A 14,276-nucleotide genomic window follows, 5' to 3' on the forward strand; every position below is an offset into this window, starting at 1 on the left:
ATTAGAGGACTTATGTCCCAGCAGGACCTGGAAAAACTCATCCATGCTTTTATCTTCAGTCATCTTGATTACTGTAACAGTGTCTTTACAGGTCTGCCTAAAACACCAGACAACTGCAGCTAATCCAAAACGCTGCTGCCAGAGTCCTCACCAAAACCAAGAAACTATCAGTCCAGTTCTGAGGTCTTTACACTGGCTGCCAGTCTGTCAGAGAAGAGATTTTAAAATCCTGCTTCTGGTTTATAAAGCGCTTAATGGTTTAGCACCAGAATACATTTGTGACCTCCTGATTAACTACGACCCGTCCGTCTGCTCAGGTCTGCTGTCTGTCCTCAGAGTCAGAACCAAACATGAAGAAGCAGCCTTCGGTTTCTATGCTCTGTATATCTGGAAAAAACTCACAGAAAACTGCAGGTCTGCTGAACCTCTTCACTCTTTTAAATCCAGGTTAAAGACTCACCTGTTTACAGCTGCCTTTAACTAAAACATTTTAATATAGATTTTATACACTCTGCACAGTAACTTGTTTTTATATTGTTCCTTAAATTAATTTTATTTGAATTACTTTTACTTGAACAAATTTTAAGTTTTAATAATTTCACTGATTTTAACTTTTTGTTGTGATTCTAAATCACAGAATTTTTATTCATTTGCTGAGTATTTGTATTTGCAAATTGGTGAGAGTTGGGCTGTCGAGCATCCTGCGGGGGTGTCTCGGAGGTCTGAGCCAGCTTTCTGAGCTGTGACTCAACACAGATAAGATCAAACTGTGAACTCGTAAACTCGGGGAGACGTCCCGGGGTGGATTATTAAGAATTCATTTCGTTACGAGTCAGACCAGGAGGAGAATCTGTGTCCGGTGGGACATAAGACTTTTACAGTCACAGGGACTTTTGTAGCCCCCTTAAAGCAACAAGATGTGTGTGCACTGAGCTGATAACTTATGGTAGTAGTTCGTTAAACAGACCCAACACGATTTTAACAACCTATACATCGTTCTGAATAAGCAATACTTTTCTTTCCTCTGTCATGATGCTTTTGATGTCTTGTGTAAAACACTTTGAATTGCCTTGTTAAAATGTGCTATATAAATAAACTTGCCTTGCCTTAAGCAAATGACTGTATCAGCCAATATGACTAATTTTGGTCCACATATGAACCAATGTCACAGTGCCAGATTTATTTTGCAATCAAAAAGTATTTCATTGTGTTACTTGGAATGTACCAGAGGAAATACCGTACATGTGGTATCTTCATCCTGAGAGTACACACGCTTTAAAGCTCAGAGATATTGTTTTTGTGGGGACAAGAATTTCCATCAAAAGCCACACTCCCACCTGACTGGTTAGGTGAAAGAAAAAAAACAGTTCATTGTTCAAATGCAAACTAATATTGAGGTTTCTGTTCTGTAATAAAGGGTAGATATGTAGACCTTCAAAGAACAAAAGAAAGACACTTCTGCCCAAGTTTCCATAAAGACTTCAGGAGGCACTTTAACAATGTTCACACTCAATAAAAAAAACCCACTTCTTCACATGGATGACACAGTTCATTGCAATAGTGGAACAAATGGGAATCCAAGAGGCTGTGATGCAATAAGTCAAAAGAAAGATTTTATTGATTTGACTTTTTTCTTGCTTATTAAGAAGCGTTTGCATTTGTATGTAAAGTAAAAGATAAATAATTGATCACATAAAAAAGGAGCGTTACACAACACAAACACTGAGATATAAAATGAGATAAATAGAAACACGTAAAAACGAAAATGAACACAACAGGCTTTCTGAGATGTCCTGTTATGGGATTATCCGTTGTGCCCTTTTTTGGTTTGGTCAGTTTTTGTTCCCTTTGTTCCTCTTGTTTCTCTTCAATCTGAAATAGGAAACAAAAATAAGGAAATTAATGAGTAACATCTTTGATACATCAAATGTATTTCAAGCAAGACAGCTGATGAGCTAAATAAAACACAGAAGTTGCAAAGCTAGTCAGATAAGATGAAGCTTTATGTCGTCTTTGATTGACTTGACCAGAAGCACTCGTAGTGTAATAAGTGATCCACAGAAAAGACAGGTCATTAGTGCAGAACAACTCATGACACTCTCTTGTGGTTATGATGCACTATGACCTGCATTTCAATGATCCTTCAAGCAACAGTTGTCAACTGTTTAAGACTTTAACCCTCAAAACAAACTACAAACTGCAGGAAGCACTGTTATTCATAGAAAGCCAATGGATGGAAGAATGAAACAAACTAGTAGGCAAACAGGTTGAGAAGTCAGGGACTGAAAGGCTGTCGAGGTCAACAAACAAACGGGCAGAGAATTAAAGCTGGTGAAAACATTAACGCAGTCAGGTGTGCAGGCAGCAGCAGAGTGAGATGACTGGTAAGCAAACATCGCCGTTAACTGATAGGCATTTACTGGTAATAAATAAAGGCTAATGTTCCTCATTTCACCAGTGACCTTAAGTGGCTCCACTCGCTCCATTGTGAGTTAGACAGATCATCTTTAGCTCTGACACAGACGGCCTTTGGCTTGTGCTTGACTTCTAACCGACATATCTCTGTAGACGGGACCATCACGGTCTATAAATAGAAAAACATATGATCACATCAATGAATTGTGCAACACATCCTCCAGATTTGTCCTCCTGTGTTTGCATCTTTAGCGCGCTGGATTTCGTGTCATTTGATGAAAAGCATTTGATTGAAATTCGAGTATTTGGTTTGTGACTGATGGAAGTGTCAAAGTTAAAACCAGTGGATTCCTCTTTACCTTCGTGGCTTTCAAGTCAGTGCAGGGGTTCACACACCTCTTACATTCCCTCTTGAAGAGAGCGATTTGGAAAGTGAGAGGGAAGTAGGAGAAGGGAATGCTCCAGGAGCTCGGGTAACTCCACTCAATCATGGTGGTGTTCACTTTCTTGATCTGCACCTTGTCAGGTTTCACTGAGGACGGTGAAAGAGAGGGAGATAGGAGCGAAGTAAAAACGATGACTACAAGAACAAAAAGCTGATCTAAAAAAGTACTGAAACATAGACGCATCTTCCAAATGTTGCCTCACCGATCTCTGACAGGTAAAAGTGTTTGGAGTAGCTCTCCACCAGGAAGTATTTGGTCTTCACATAGACAGTGAGGTGGATCTTCTGAATCTCCTCAGCGTAGGGGCAGTGCTGCTCGTCGAGGCATGTGATGCCGTTTCCACTGTCGTCCACTGAACACCTGAACTTACTGTGATGAGAGGAGCAGTTCCAATGCTTCCCGCTGGAGTCCACAGAACACTCAGTGTGATCGTCAGAGGCACTGCAGGGAAAAAAAAGAAATACATTGTCGTCAATGAAGTGACACAGACTCAGTATTTTGGTTTAGATTTTCATGCCAAAAAGGTAGAATTACTTATTGTAAACAAAACAAGAAAACACTAAATAGTTGAAAAAGCAAAAAGACATTTCATTCATTCACAGCTGCATTTTAAATCTGATCCAATAATATGAAACTGACCCCCAAATGACATACGAGGACTTTCTTACATTTGAGTGGTTATTTAACGATCTCTGCGTAATCTCAGCCTCCTGACCAGAGCATTATTATTGGTGTGCTAACTTAAACATTTCAGCGCTTACTTACTACCGTCCAACCTTGATGAACGCGACGTTGCCCACTCGGAAGCTGTCCCAGATCCAGGAGCAGCGAAACTCTCCGTTGAAATTTTGAGCTGAGCACTTTAAATAATCTACCAAGGAGAAAAAGCAACACAAACATGAAGAGATGGGAACTTAAAACAAACAGAGGAAAATTGTCACTTGACATACTTTTGACATCTGCACAGTTGTAACTGCGAAAAAAAAAACGGCGGCCGTGCAAATGAGACTTTACCTTGGTCAGTTTTCACGAGAATCTTTCTACTCATAGTTTCCTCCTCTTGGATCAGGACCACAGTGTGGTTGAGGAGGGATCCGTCCCTGCTGTGGCAGGTGTAGTTGCCCCCTCCTAAACTTTCCTGCAGCTGCACCTTATACGCGTTTCCTCTCTGTGCTTCTCTCTCTTTGCCCTTCATCCAAAATATATCCACACTCTCGTTGCCTCTCCTTGCTAACTCCTCTGGCTGGAGGCAGCTCAGAAGCAGCTGACTCTTGGTGCCATCCACCTCCACAAGCAGAACTGAAAGACGAGTCAAAGAAACAGAAAGAGGTTTTAGGAAGAATGACTGCAACATGTTGCGATTAAAATAAAGTTATTTGCCTCATTTGGGATCAAGCATACTGTGTGGCAGCAGAGTCCGTTGGGTTGGAGGCTTTTGGTGACTGATTTGTAGAAATGAACAGACGATGCTGAAAATAATTAACTTCATCTGAGAGAGAAAAAAAACAGTTAGACAGTGTAGGTAGTTGAAAAAGTAAACAAAAAAAGAGAGCACGTGGGACTAGTGAAAACAATGTCAGCACAGAGGAGACTCAAATGCACATATAGACATCTTGAATAAATCCTATCAAATCAACATTTCTTAAGCATTAACTTTTGTGAATAAGAGTAAATAGCTAAAGACAATCATGATAAAGCAAAGTCAAAGCAAAATCTCAATAGCTTTAACAGCAGTCTGAAAAAACATTAATAATGATGATGATAATAATAATAAATATCACATAATTCAGGACACTAATTACACTAATTCAGATAGATATTTATCGATATGGTCAAAAGACATTTTGAATTAACTGCTCTATATTCACAGAAACATCAGCTTTTAATTTAGTAAAGTTACTTTCATCAGTATCTCAGATCATAATGCCATTAACACACTCTTTAACAGCCCACTCCTTCTCATGACAGACTACATAGATTAAATATGCATCATATAAAAGCTGAAAACCATTTAATACAAGCTACTCAATAGTAATCAAAGTATTAGGCTACTCCTGATTAAATCACGTGCATTAATAGTGTAGCCCATAGCCTATTATTATCATTTCTATTGCAGTAGATGTATCTCTACTTTTTCTTTTAATAAAATTCAATATGCAACAGTGAATAAAATGTTATCTTACCTTGGCATCAGTTTCCAGAATGAATGGCGACGCTTCAGATTGTGGGCGACTTTTATGCCACTGACATTTCAAAGTCCTCACGCTACCAGAATGAGATTTAAAAAAAAAAAAAAAGTCCGGAGGAATTTCACTCCAGCCACAAAGACAATGAGATTCACAAACATCAATTTACGTACTCTCGCGTAAAGAGAAGTCTGCAGTGCACCAAAACAACGCAATATATTTATTTCTTTAATATTTGTAGCCCCCTTCAAGGAAAGCTTGAAGTCTTTCGTGTGCAGCACGTTTGCTTGAGACTGTCTTGTTTTTTTATTACTCTCAAGTTGCTCACGTTTCCTGCCGTACCTTTTACCCTCACTGTTGGCACGTTTCCTTTTTTTCATTTTTATGTTGGTCGTCACCTGTATCGCTGGTACACAGGAGGATTGGCTCAGGATCAGAGTTTCGACCACGTGCAGTAAAATGCCAGGTACCCAAAGCCTTTGAATTGCCCACATTAAACTTTATGTTTATGTACCCGACCATCAATTTTTATTTTTACAATTTGGTTTCTCTGATGAAACAAAGATTAAGGAGCTAAAATAGGCCATACTGCCTATTTATTAAGACTTACTTAATTCAAGTAGTCTATCACATTTTAGTGAATTAATTGACCGAAATAACATTGCTGCAACAAAACAGCGAAACGGAAAAAATAAGTAAATTTAAGACAAATTAACATTTCCAAAAAGGAAACACTATTGTAGTACAACTTTACCTTTTAACTTATTTTGTTCCGTTATCTCTTCCAGAATAAAAAAGAAAAGAATAAAGAAACGGTCACAGGCGCACGCGAGTCTCTGACGCACACAAACAGCAATTAGCCTTCCGGCCATGAGCTTTCAGAGTAAAAGAGCAGCCTATTCCCAAACACCACTAATGCAATTAAAGGGAAAATAAAATGTGGTTCTCTTATTATGTACTTTGTATAAGGACAATTGTCTAAAGTGAAAGCACGTATGTAAGAAACTACATCCTCTTAAAGATTAGTCACAGGCTACTGACATTTCATCGAAGGTCCTCTTTGATTCTCCTTTTAATGTCACAACACTCCTGACTCTGACTGCTGACTTTGTACAGATCACCAGAGAGTGCAAAGTCCTGTAGTTGCCGTTAACAACAAATTACAAACCAAAGACAGACAATTTCAATATTATATACACACACACACACACACACACACACACACACACACACACACACACAAAGGCAACATATACAGTATATGCATATACATATGCATGTACATATCTTCTTAAGCTCCTTAAAATACTCCATTAAAAGAAGAAAATAAGGCTAGCCAGTTCATGGGAGTACATATTTTGAATTACAATTATCCAATTTACATGTGATATCTGATAGGTTGACGAGACTGAGATTTGAATAATATAAACATGAACAGGATAAGAGAAGGTGGACTTTTGAGGCCTGTCTCTCTAATGTTTGGCTTACTGGGTTGCAAAAATAAAAGAAAAAAGATCAAGATTATCATGCACACAAAGTGAGAGGAATTGAGATAGCAAGGCATAGTGCTTAATACTGAGTTATACCCAAACCAATATCCATCACAAATCACAAAAAAAATATTGAAGAAAAATATCGAAGTTTGTGCTGGGGTTTGAGGCGCACACGTTCCCCAGAGTCTCTCTTTTGCTTTGTCTACCTCTGCTGGTACTTCCAAGAGTGGCTTCTTAATTTCCCTGCCTTGTTTAGACTTCAAATTTGGCCCTCCATCACTGTAGACAAAAAAGACAAAGTTAAAGCATGATTTTTTTTGTATCATCCGCAAAGACATTCAAGTTGTCTTCTATGAGCAACAGTATATTTTTGCATTAATGTCAGGCAGTATCAAAAACATGAAGTGACCCCAGTGAAACCGTTGGTGTCAGTTTCATGACCCATGAGCTGTTTGTTCTTCGTTTACAGATCAGCTTCAAATAGAGTCTGAACTCAAAATGGCTTTAGTTTCTCTCTTGTTCCCTTTTGCCATGTGATGTCATTTATGGTAACGTGCATTGTGTGAATGACCTACTCAAGGCTCTTGTCACAATGATGATCTGCTAGATCATTTATCTATCAAGCACTTTTATTTGTTTCTTTGGGAAATCACATCCTGAAGTTTGACGTGATGATCCTGGAGCATGTGAAATGTTCGGCATGAGGCCAGCTGTCTGGTCTGTTCCTGTTTTATTTTGTACTGCCCTCGTCTCTGTAATCTAGATCCTGCTCCTCATCCTCCTGCCTCGTGTGTGAGCCCTGCCCTGATTACCCTCACCTGTGTCTTGTTATTCCCTGCCGAGTTATCCCTATGTGCTCTTCCTCATGTTGCCAGTTTGTAGTGCGTTTCTGTGCGTCGCCTAATTCTAGCGGTTTTCCCTTGTTTTGTGTTTTTGACTTTCTGCCTGACTTCTTCCTTTGGGGTGTTTTGCCTTTCAGACTGTGGGTTGCATTATCCACAGTCCTGTCCAACAGTATCTGTATTTTCTTGGAATAACCATATTGTGTGAGTCTGTACTTTTGAGTCCTTGTCATACCTGTTCTAGAAACCATCTCGTTTTCGAGGGGGTCCAACTTGAAATGATTTCTCTCTCAACTGTAAAGGGAGAAAAAAATTTTTAGATAGACTTTCACAATGGCTAAAAAATACGTAGTGATATAAAATATATTCCGAAGTATGAGGGCGTACACTTTATGTTTAACCCAAGTACAGTATTTATACTTTGCCCTCTTGTTCATAAAGTTTAATCTTGAAAGACTGTTCCTGACTGGAAGTTTACTTTTATGTTAACCACAATCCGATAAACGTTTCCTCATTACTTCTTTCTTTTACAAGAAATCCTGGATGTGATTCATTGTATTCAGCTATGGACTATTAGAGATGACAACATTTGTATTATAATGGTTCTTGACATTTTACTTGTATTATTTGGATTCATAAACCAAATTGAATTGAGCAGATTAGTCATAAACTGGGCCCTGGATCCCTTGTCCATTGTTTAATAAAATGTTCAGTGTAGTGTGTCTCACTGACCACTTGATGTCCCCAGAGGGTCATTGGTATTTGTGTGGAAGACTTGTTCAGAAACTCCAAGAAATACTGTAGTTCACAAATCCCTCTCAGGGTTTGTTCAGCGATGCAGTGTGCACAATCCAAGCAACATTACGCCACACATGCTGTGACAGAAGTGTACTTAAGCTTAGTGCAGATTCAAATACAACAGAGCATGTCTGGTGTTCTTCATAAAGAGTCGTGTGGATGTTCTGCAGCTGTCGTGCATTACACGGCTGGGCAGGAGGCTCTGTATGGGCTTGTGAGCTGTGGCTGTGCGCTGGAATTTCTTCCAGATGCCCCCGAACCGTAACAGCTGGCATGAAATCAGCGCAATGATCTCATTGGTGTGAGGAATGGAGCGCCGAGAAACAAAAAGAGGAGACGCAATAATGTGTGCCAGTGTGTGCAGACAATGAAAGATAGATCAGGAGTAGATGAAAGAATTGAAAAGTCAGACGTATAACAGAGGGTTTTCATACAGAGCTTCCTCCATCATATTGAACCAGCCCGTTGTGATTGTGAGCAACACCAGATTTGTTTTTCGATGCAGAGACGGACCTCTGTGGCATTTAATCTGTTTTGGCAGGCTTCCTTTAATCATTGTTGGTATACGTTAGTCTGTGTTTATGCAAATTATCTTTGGAATCTCTGACAAGGTTTGTGGGAAAAGGGGAAACTGAATGGACAGATTCAAGGAGCTCTCGCTGACTGGGTTTGTCAAGCACTGTGGTTTATGATTGCTATTCCAAAGTAAAAGTTATTCATATAATAACTGATTTATTGTTTCAATAACGATGAAGTCAAACCATCAAGTAAGGAATTTCCAGTTGTGAAATGGGCTGCAACCAGTCTGTGGCTTTTGGATGGCATTTCCATCCTAACAGCCATGCTGAAAATACAGAAGCTGAATTCCAATATTACAATGGCACCGAGCTGTATTCAATTACATTCAATGTCTATCTCATATCAACTACATACACAAGTTAAAACAACCTTACAAAAATCCAACAAAGAGGATTAAACCTCATTTTTTCATACATTTCACATTACAGAAGGACACAATGCTTTGTGTGAGAGATTTGTCAAGAGGATAAGTTCAACAGATCTATCAATGAATTTCTATTTAATTAATATTTTAACCATACCTGATGAAATGCTTAAACATGGCACTCTTCTTGATCGCTGTTGGTTAAAAGTTCTTTTTAAAATAAATTTCTACTCTTCTTTAAATCAAATAAACATCGAAGTAGAAGTATGAAGTATGATGTATGAAGTAGAGGGGGACATAGAAAATAATCACTGACTGAACAAGGGAGTTTGCGGAGTTCAGAAAGTTTTAATGTGAGACTTCCGCTGAGGATAAGAAGTAATTAATGAAACCCTCGTGCCGCAGTCTCTCTATCGTCCCCGCACAGGAATATATAGGAGGGCACCTCGCTGTTTATCGTCCTCTGTCAGAATAACGGGGTCACTGAGGGGTAGCCTGCTGGAGAGAAAGGTTTGGTTGAGGGATTTTCTCCCGCACTATATCACATTTTCCCACACTTCTTACAAAGTTTCTATTCTATCACTGAAGACAAGTTGATTTAATTGAAGTTTTAGCATCACTTTCCTCACACAAACTAGTGACAACAGGTAAATACCATCTGTAAGAACAGGAAGAATGCTTGAAAAATCACAATGGGATCAAAATGTCTATAAAAAGGCCTGATGGTTTGCTTTCACAAAGAAGCTCTTTGTGTGTAACAAAGACTGTTTCTTTCTGTAGCAGGATTATCTTAGAGGGAAGTTGTCATTTTCTCGAGATGATAAGGAAGGATGAGGGGAACAATCAAGTGAAGAATAGTCACACCAGATAATGTTGAGTGCATTGATTTCCTCATTGTTCATATACAGCATAAGGAGATTGTCAGAGACGTGCTCGTTCACAGCTTTGTTATAAAGGCACAAGGGAGAGATGTTCATTATCCCATATAACAAGTTATATAATACTATAAATCTTAATTGGTGTATTTGAACTGAGGGGGAGAGCATTAGGAACCAGCAGTCAATTTTGCTGGATGAATTTAAGCAGTTTGACATTTTTGTAATACTTTGGATTTTTCAGCAGCTGTGTTTTTATTTCATTATATCACACAGGACAAGTTTATCTAATCTCAGATCATCCTTCTTTATAGAGGAGAAGTGTTTTCCATAACAAAGAGCTCACGGTGTGTGGGACAGTTTTTTGCCTTTTTTTAGCGTTAGTCTGTGGGTGGTACTGATTTAAAAAAAGGACACTGGCTCTATCACAACATCTTGTTTCTGTCCGACAGCTTTATCAGAAGGTCTTGTAAGGTCAGTGACTGCTGTCTGTGTGTGTTTGTGTGCATAAAGTGCACACATTTAAAATAAAACGAGACAAAAAACAGTCATCAGCTCCCTTTTTGAGTTATCTTCAGCGACCGCATATAAAAGAGACGGCCAAATGGACTTACTGGACCTGCTTTGAACAACTTCACCTTTGACACAGCTGTTATCTTAAGGGCTCTGGGCCCAGCTTGTATATTCTTATTTTTTGCTGTAATTAATGTGTTTCTTCCTGTTCTGATGTCCTCATAATGGCTAAGGGTAAATGTCTTGACTGTACTTGGGTATCCTGGCGTTCAGCCTGGGGCCTATTTTCAGCTTGAGAAATCAGAGACAATATGGGCTAATCCATCCAGCTATGTGCAAAGTGGTGCATCCCATCTTTACCACGGCAACAAGACATTATTTGTGAATTTCCAACAATGGCAATGGAGGAACATTTCTGTGACAAAGAAAGCTTTACTTTAAGTGTTTTTTTAAATGACACAAAGCCTGATGTGACCACACAGGTAACTTTATCTGTAGCAACATATTGTCCCAACGTGTAATCCTGTTTGATGGGATGCAGGCATGCAGGCACACGCTGTGTGTAATCCTTTAAGACAAACAGCTCTTTTTACACAACAATCAGAAAACATTCTTGCATTATTAGATGTGGAACTGAACATCAAAGTAACAAGGATGCATAAAATAACCTAATGAATAAAAACCTTTTTAATGTCAGTATGGTTTCAAAACAAGATAAAACACACTGAACAGACTTCTTTAAGCTTTCTCTACAGTTACATACTTTTTAAAATGCTCAGTCAGTTATTACAGCCTTTATCTACAAGTGAAGAGTGGTGCCTATGTGGCTTGAGATATCAATTGTTATGAATTTCGCTTTACAAATAATGATTGACTGATAGACTAACCTGATATCCAGCCAATCACTGACAGACATGTTTGGTTCTTGCTTTTCCAAGAATCTCATTTTCACTTTTACTTTTGGAATTCACAGAATGTAATTTATTTATTTTGTAAAGCCCTTTGGGCTGCATGTTTTATGTATGAAAGGTGCTATATAAATAAAGCTGAGTTGAGTTGATTATCCATCCAGTTTCCCTTCAGCATTTTTTTTTTATTAGGCTTGTGTCAAAGTTGATGAGATGCTCTCTCACCACTTGTCACTTAAATCTCCATCTCATATCAAATCATATTATTCTTTACTATTTTACCATAATGTATTTTTGCTTGTGTAACACTGCAGTACTTACTATCCTGGGTTTTTTTTTGTGTGAGCATTAAGTTACAGTTCACATCAAAGTATAAATTAACTTAAAGCAAACATACCATGTCTTGATTTAGATCAGTCATTTTGAATTAGTTTCTGGAACTACAAAATATCATGTCTCTTATCCATACTTACTTCTGTTTGTTCCATTGTCCAGTTCTCCATGTTGTCCCATTCAGCTAAAAGGGCTCGCTCAGCACTTCCTGGGCATTTATCAGGTTGATGATGTCATTGCTGACATCATTGGAGCAAACCAGCTGAAGGAGTTTTGTTTCAGAGAAATGTTTTCTTTAATTTAATAGTTTATTTCATATGTAGAAGACGGGTAGAATATAACTAAATTGTTTAAAGTTTATTTAGTGGAGTAAATGTCAGGTTTTTGTTTTATTCCATTTTTTTAAGACAAAAATGAAACCCCCTATTTGAGCCGAGCTGTAGCTATTTTGTTAATCAGCTGTCTATAAAAGCAGGAGACATTTGATCCTGTAGGGTGAAAGGGCAGGATGTGCTTTTTTCCTCCTGATTTAATTATGACTAAATGTACCTTATTTTCCACTGAACTTGTTATTAGATTAACACATGTTGATTTAATCACTGTATATAAATACTTAACTCTTGGAAAAAGTCATCTGCTGAGCTGCCTTTCTCTCACCTTCCTGGTCACTTGTACTAAACTACTTCACAGCTTCAACAGACCACACAAGAAGCCTCATTCCATTTTATTGGTAAAAACACAAGATTTATGGAATGAGAGCTCTTAAAAAAATAGAAAGCATTATTTATTTTTTTAGGTCATCCTTGAGTTTTATCTTCTCAAATCTATTTGACTATGCGGTAGATGTTGTTTTAAATTTTCACAACAGCTGTTTCGGGATTATTTGAAGAGATAAGACAATCAAAAGTAACTTCACATTTAACATTTCTTTTAACTTCAGCTTTCACTTGGGACTGTGACTACTAACAGGCATTAAAGACAACCATTGAATGGACATTAAGTGCAGCAGTTTATTATCAGTCAGCAGTGTTGATGGCTGTAGATCTGTCTCAGTGTTTGTTGTATAACACTAAAAGGTAAGGGAGGAGACAACAGTCTGTACATTTGATCAGAGGTAATCCTTCATATCTTAAATGTAATTAAGGGTAATTTTGGATGAAAGAGGATCGTACAATTGGTGGTATGAGCAGGGCAGCACTATCAATGTAATGGACTATTTTAGCTCTGGTCACATTGTATTATCTGATACAGGTTGATATAAATGGACCTGTGATGCTGTGCCAGAGGAATGTCAAGTGATTGCTGCCTCTTTAAAATAGGGGTAATACCATACTGTTACTGTATCTTTCTCCCTTCATGAACAACTTAAGCCAGAGACACAGAGTGCTGTCAAATAAGCAACATAGCACAGCTGGATAATGATACGTTTCAGTTGTGTACATGATTGACCCTAAACTATTTGTCATGACGTTGTCCTCCTGTCCTCCTGACACCCACAAACGATGAACTGAGATGTAATGCGCAGTGAAACTATGGGAAGTGCTTCATACTGCACACCGAAGGTCAAACATCCATGTGCAGTTCATGTGCAGTTAATAATCAAAGCTTATTTTTGTCTGGAGGCAGACTTAAACATAACTAACCTAATACAAATATGTTGATACTGACCAGTCATCAAATAAAAAACTGACAGCTGAATAATTAACATTTTTGCGAAGGGACCTATGACATATTTAAACACAAAAATCACATCTGTAAGCCTCCTTTCTAGAAAGCTGTCCTGGAGCATTTACTGTAGTGTAACCACTGAGGGTCTGATCTTTGTGTTCAGGTGTCATCTTTTAAATATCAGGGTTGATATAGAAAGAAATTCAGTTACATTCGGGGTCATGTTTGAGTCACAATGTGTTTGTCATATTACAGGCATGGCCTTATATGTTTTATTTTTCCTTTAGTGAATTCAAAAAGAATCGTGGAGGATGAAAAACTAGACATTAGCTTTAAAGCAATGCATTCTTTCAGTAAATATAATTCGATAGATATTTGAGATGTATCTGAACAAAAAAAAAAAAAAAACTTGAACTATTCCATTTCTGGTTAATTTGTTTCCATGCCCTTGTTCTTTTAGTCTTCCATAAACCAACGTCATTGTTTAACTACCACTTAACTGTAATCAAAAGGGCGTACACAGTGGCGATCCTAGAGTCTGTAGGGGCCCTTGGCAAAAACGAATTGGGGGCCCCTCCAACCAACATTATGTTTGATAGTTTTTCGCTGCTCTTTCTCTTTTTTCATTCCAGACACATAATTACTCTTCATTTTCCTCTATGGTTTAACTTATAACGAATGAATACTACATGAGATGCTAAGCAGGGCAACAGGAGTGAGTGCTGTCAAATGGGGCCTCATTAGGGAGATTACCAATACTGTCATTGTAAAATGTGCACATTTTGAGCTACTACTGCGGTGTTAAGTTTGTCACTCTTTGGGCCTGTAACCCCAATCACTCGCGTGCCTTGTCTGT

The 14,276-nt window shown here is 38.3% G+C and overlaps 1 protein-coding gene across 2 annotated transcripts; it reads right to left on the minus strand.

Moving 5' to 3' along the window:
* Positions 1 to 1,591: 1,591 nt before the first annotated feature.
* Positions 1,592 to 5,864, minus strand: il12ba (interleukin 12Ba). 2 transcript variants are annotated; one of them, XM_079352608.1, is made up of 9 exons: positions 5,802 to 5,864; positions 5,045 to 5,120; positions 4,263 to 4,350; positions 3,876 to 4,160; positions 3,627 to 3,732; positions 3,064 to 3,302; positions 2,775 to 2,947; positions 2,463 to 2,584; positions 1,592 to 1,872 (listed from the first exon to the last, which is right to left on the minus strand). In XM_079352608.1, the coding sequence occupies exons 3-9, from the start codon at positions 4,348 to 4,350 to the stop codon at positions 1,833 to 1,835; spliced, it is 1,053 nt and encodes a 350-aa protein (XP_079208734.1). In that variant the 5' UTR covers positions 5,045 to 5,120; positions 5,802 to 5,864; the 3' UTR covers positions 1,592 to 1,832. The 2 variants fall into 2 exon arrangements, with proteins under 2 accessions (XP_079208734.1, XP_079208733.1); XM_079352607.1 differs by having other exon boundaries at positions 5,045 to 5,174; positions 5,802 to 5,821.
* Between the last annotated feature and the right edge of the window lie 8,412 nt (positions 5,865 to 14,276).

The sequence above is a fragment of the Symphodus melops genome (assembly GCF_947650265.1).
Source record: "Symphodus melops genome assembly, chromosome: 9".
Classification (NCBI taxonomy): Eukaryota; Metazoa; Chordata; class Actinopteri; order Labriformes; family Labridae; genus Symphodus; species Symphodus melops.

Bases quoted from the DNA above. Each gene is read 5' to 3' on its own strand.
- il12ba (XM_079352608.1), bottom strand. From the start codon at position 4,350: ATGAAGTTAATTATTTTCAGCATCGTCTGTTCATTTCTACAAATCAGT. The intron at 3,303-3,626 runs GTAAGTAAGCGC...TTTTCCCTGCAG, and splicing joins TTCATCAAGGTTGGACGGTA to TGCCTCTGACGATCACACTG. The intron at 2,948-3,063 runs GTGAGGCAACAT...CACCGTCCTCAG, and splicing joins CTTTTACCTGTCAGAGATCG to TGAAACCTGACAAGGTGCAG.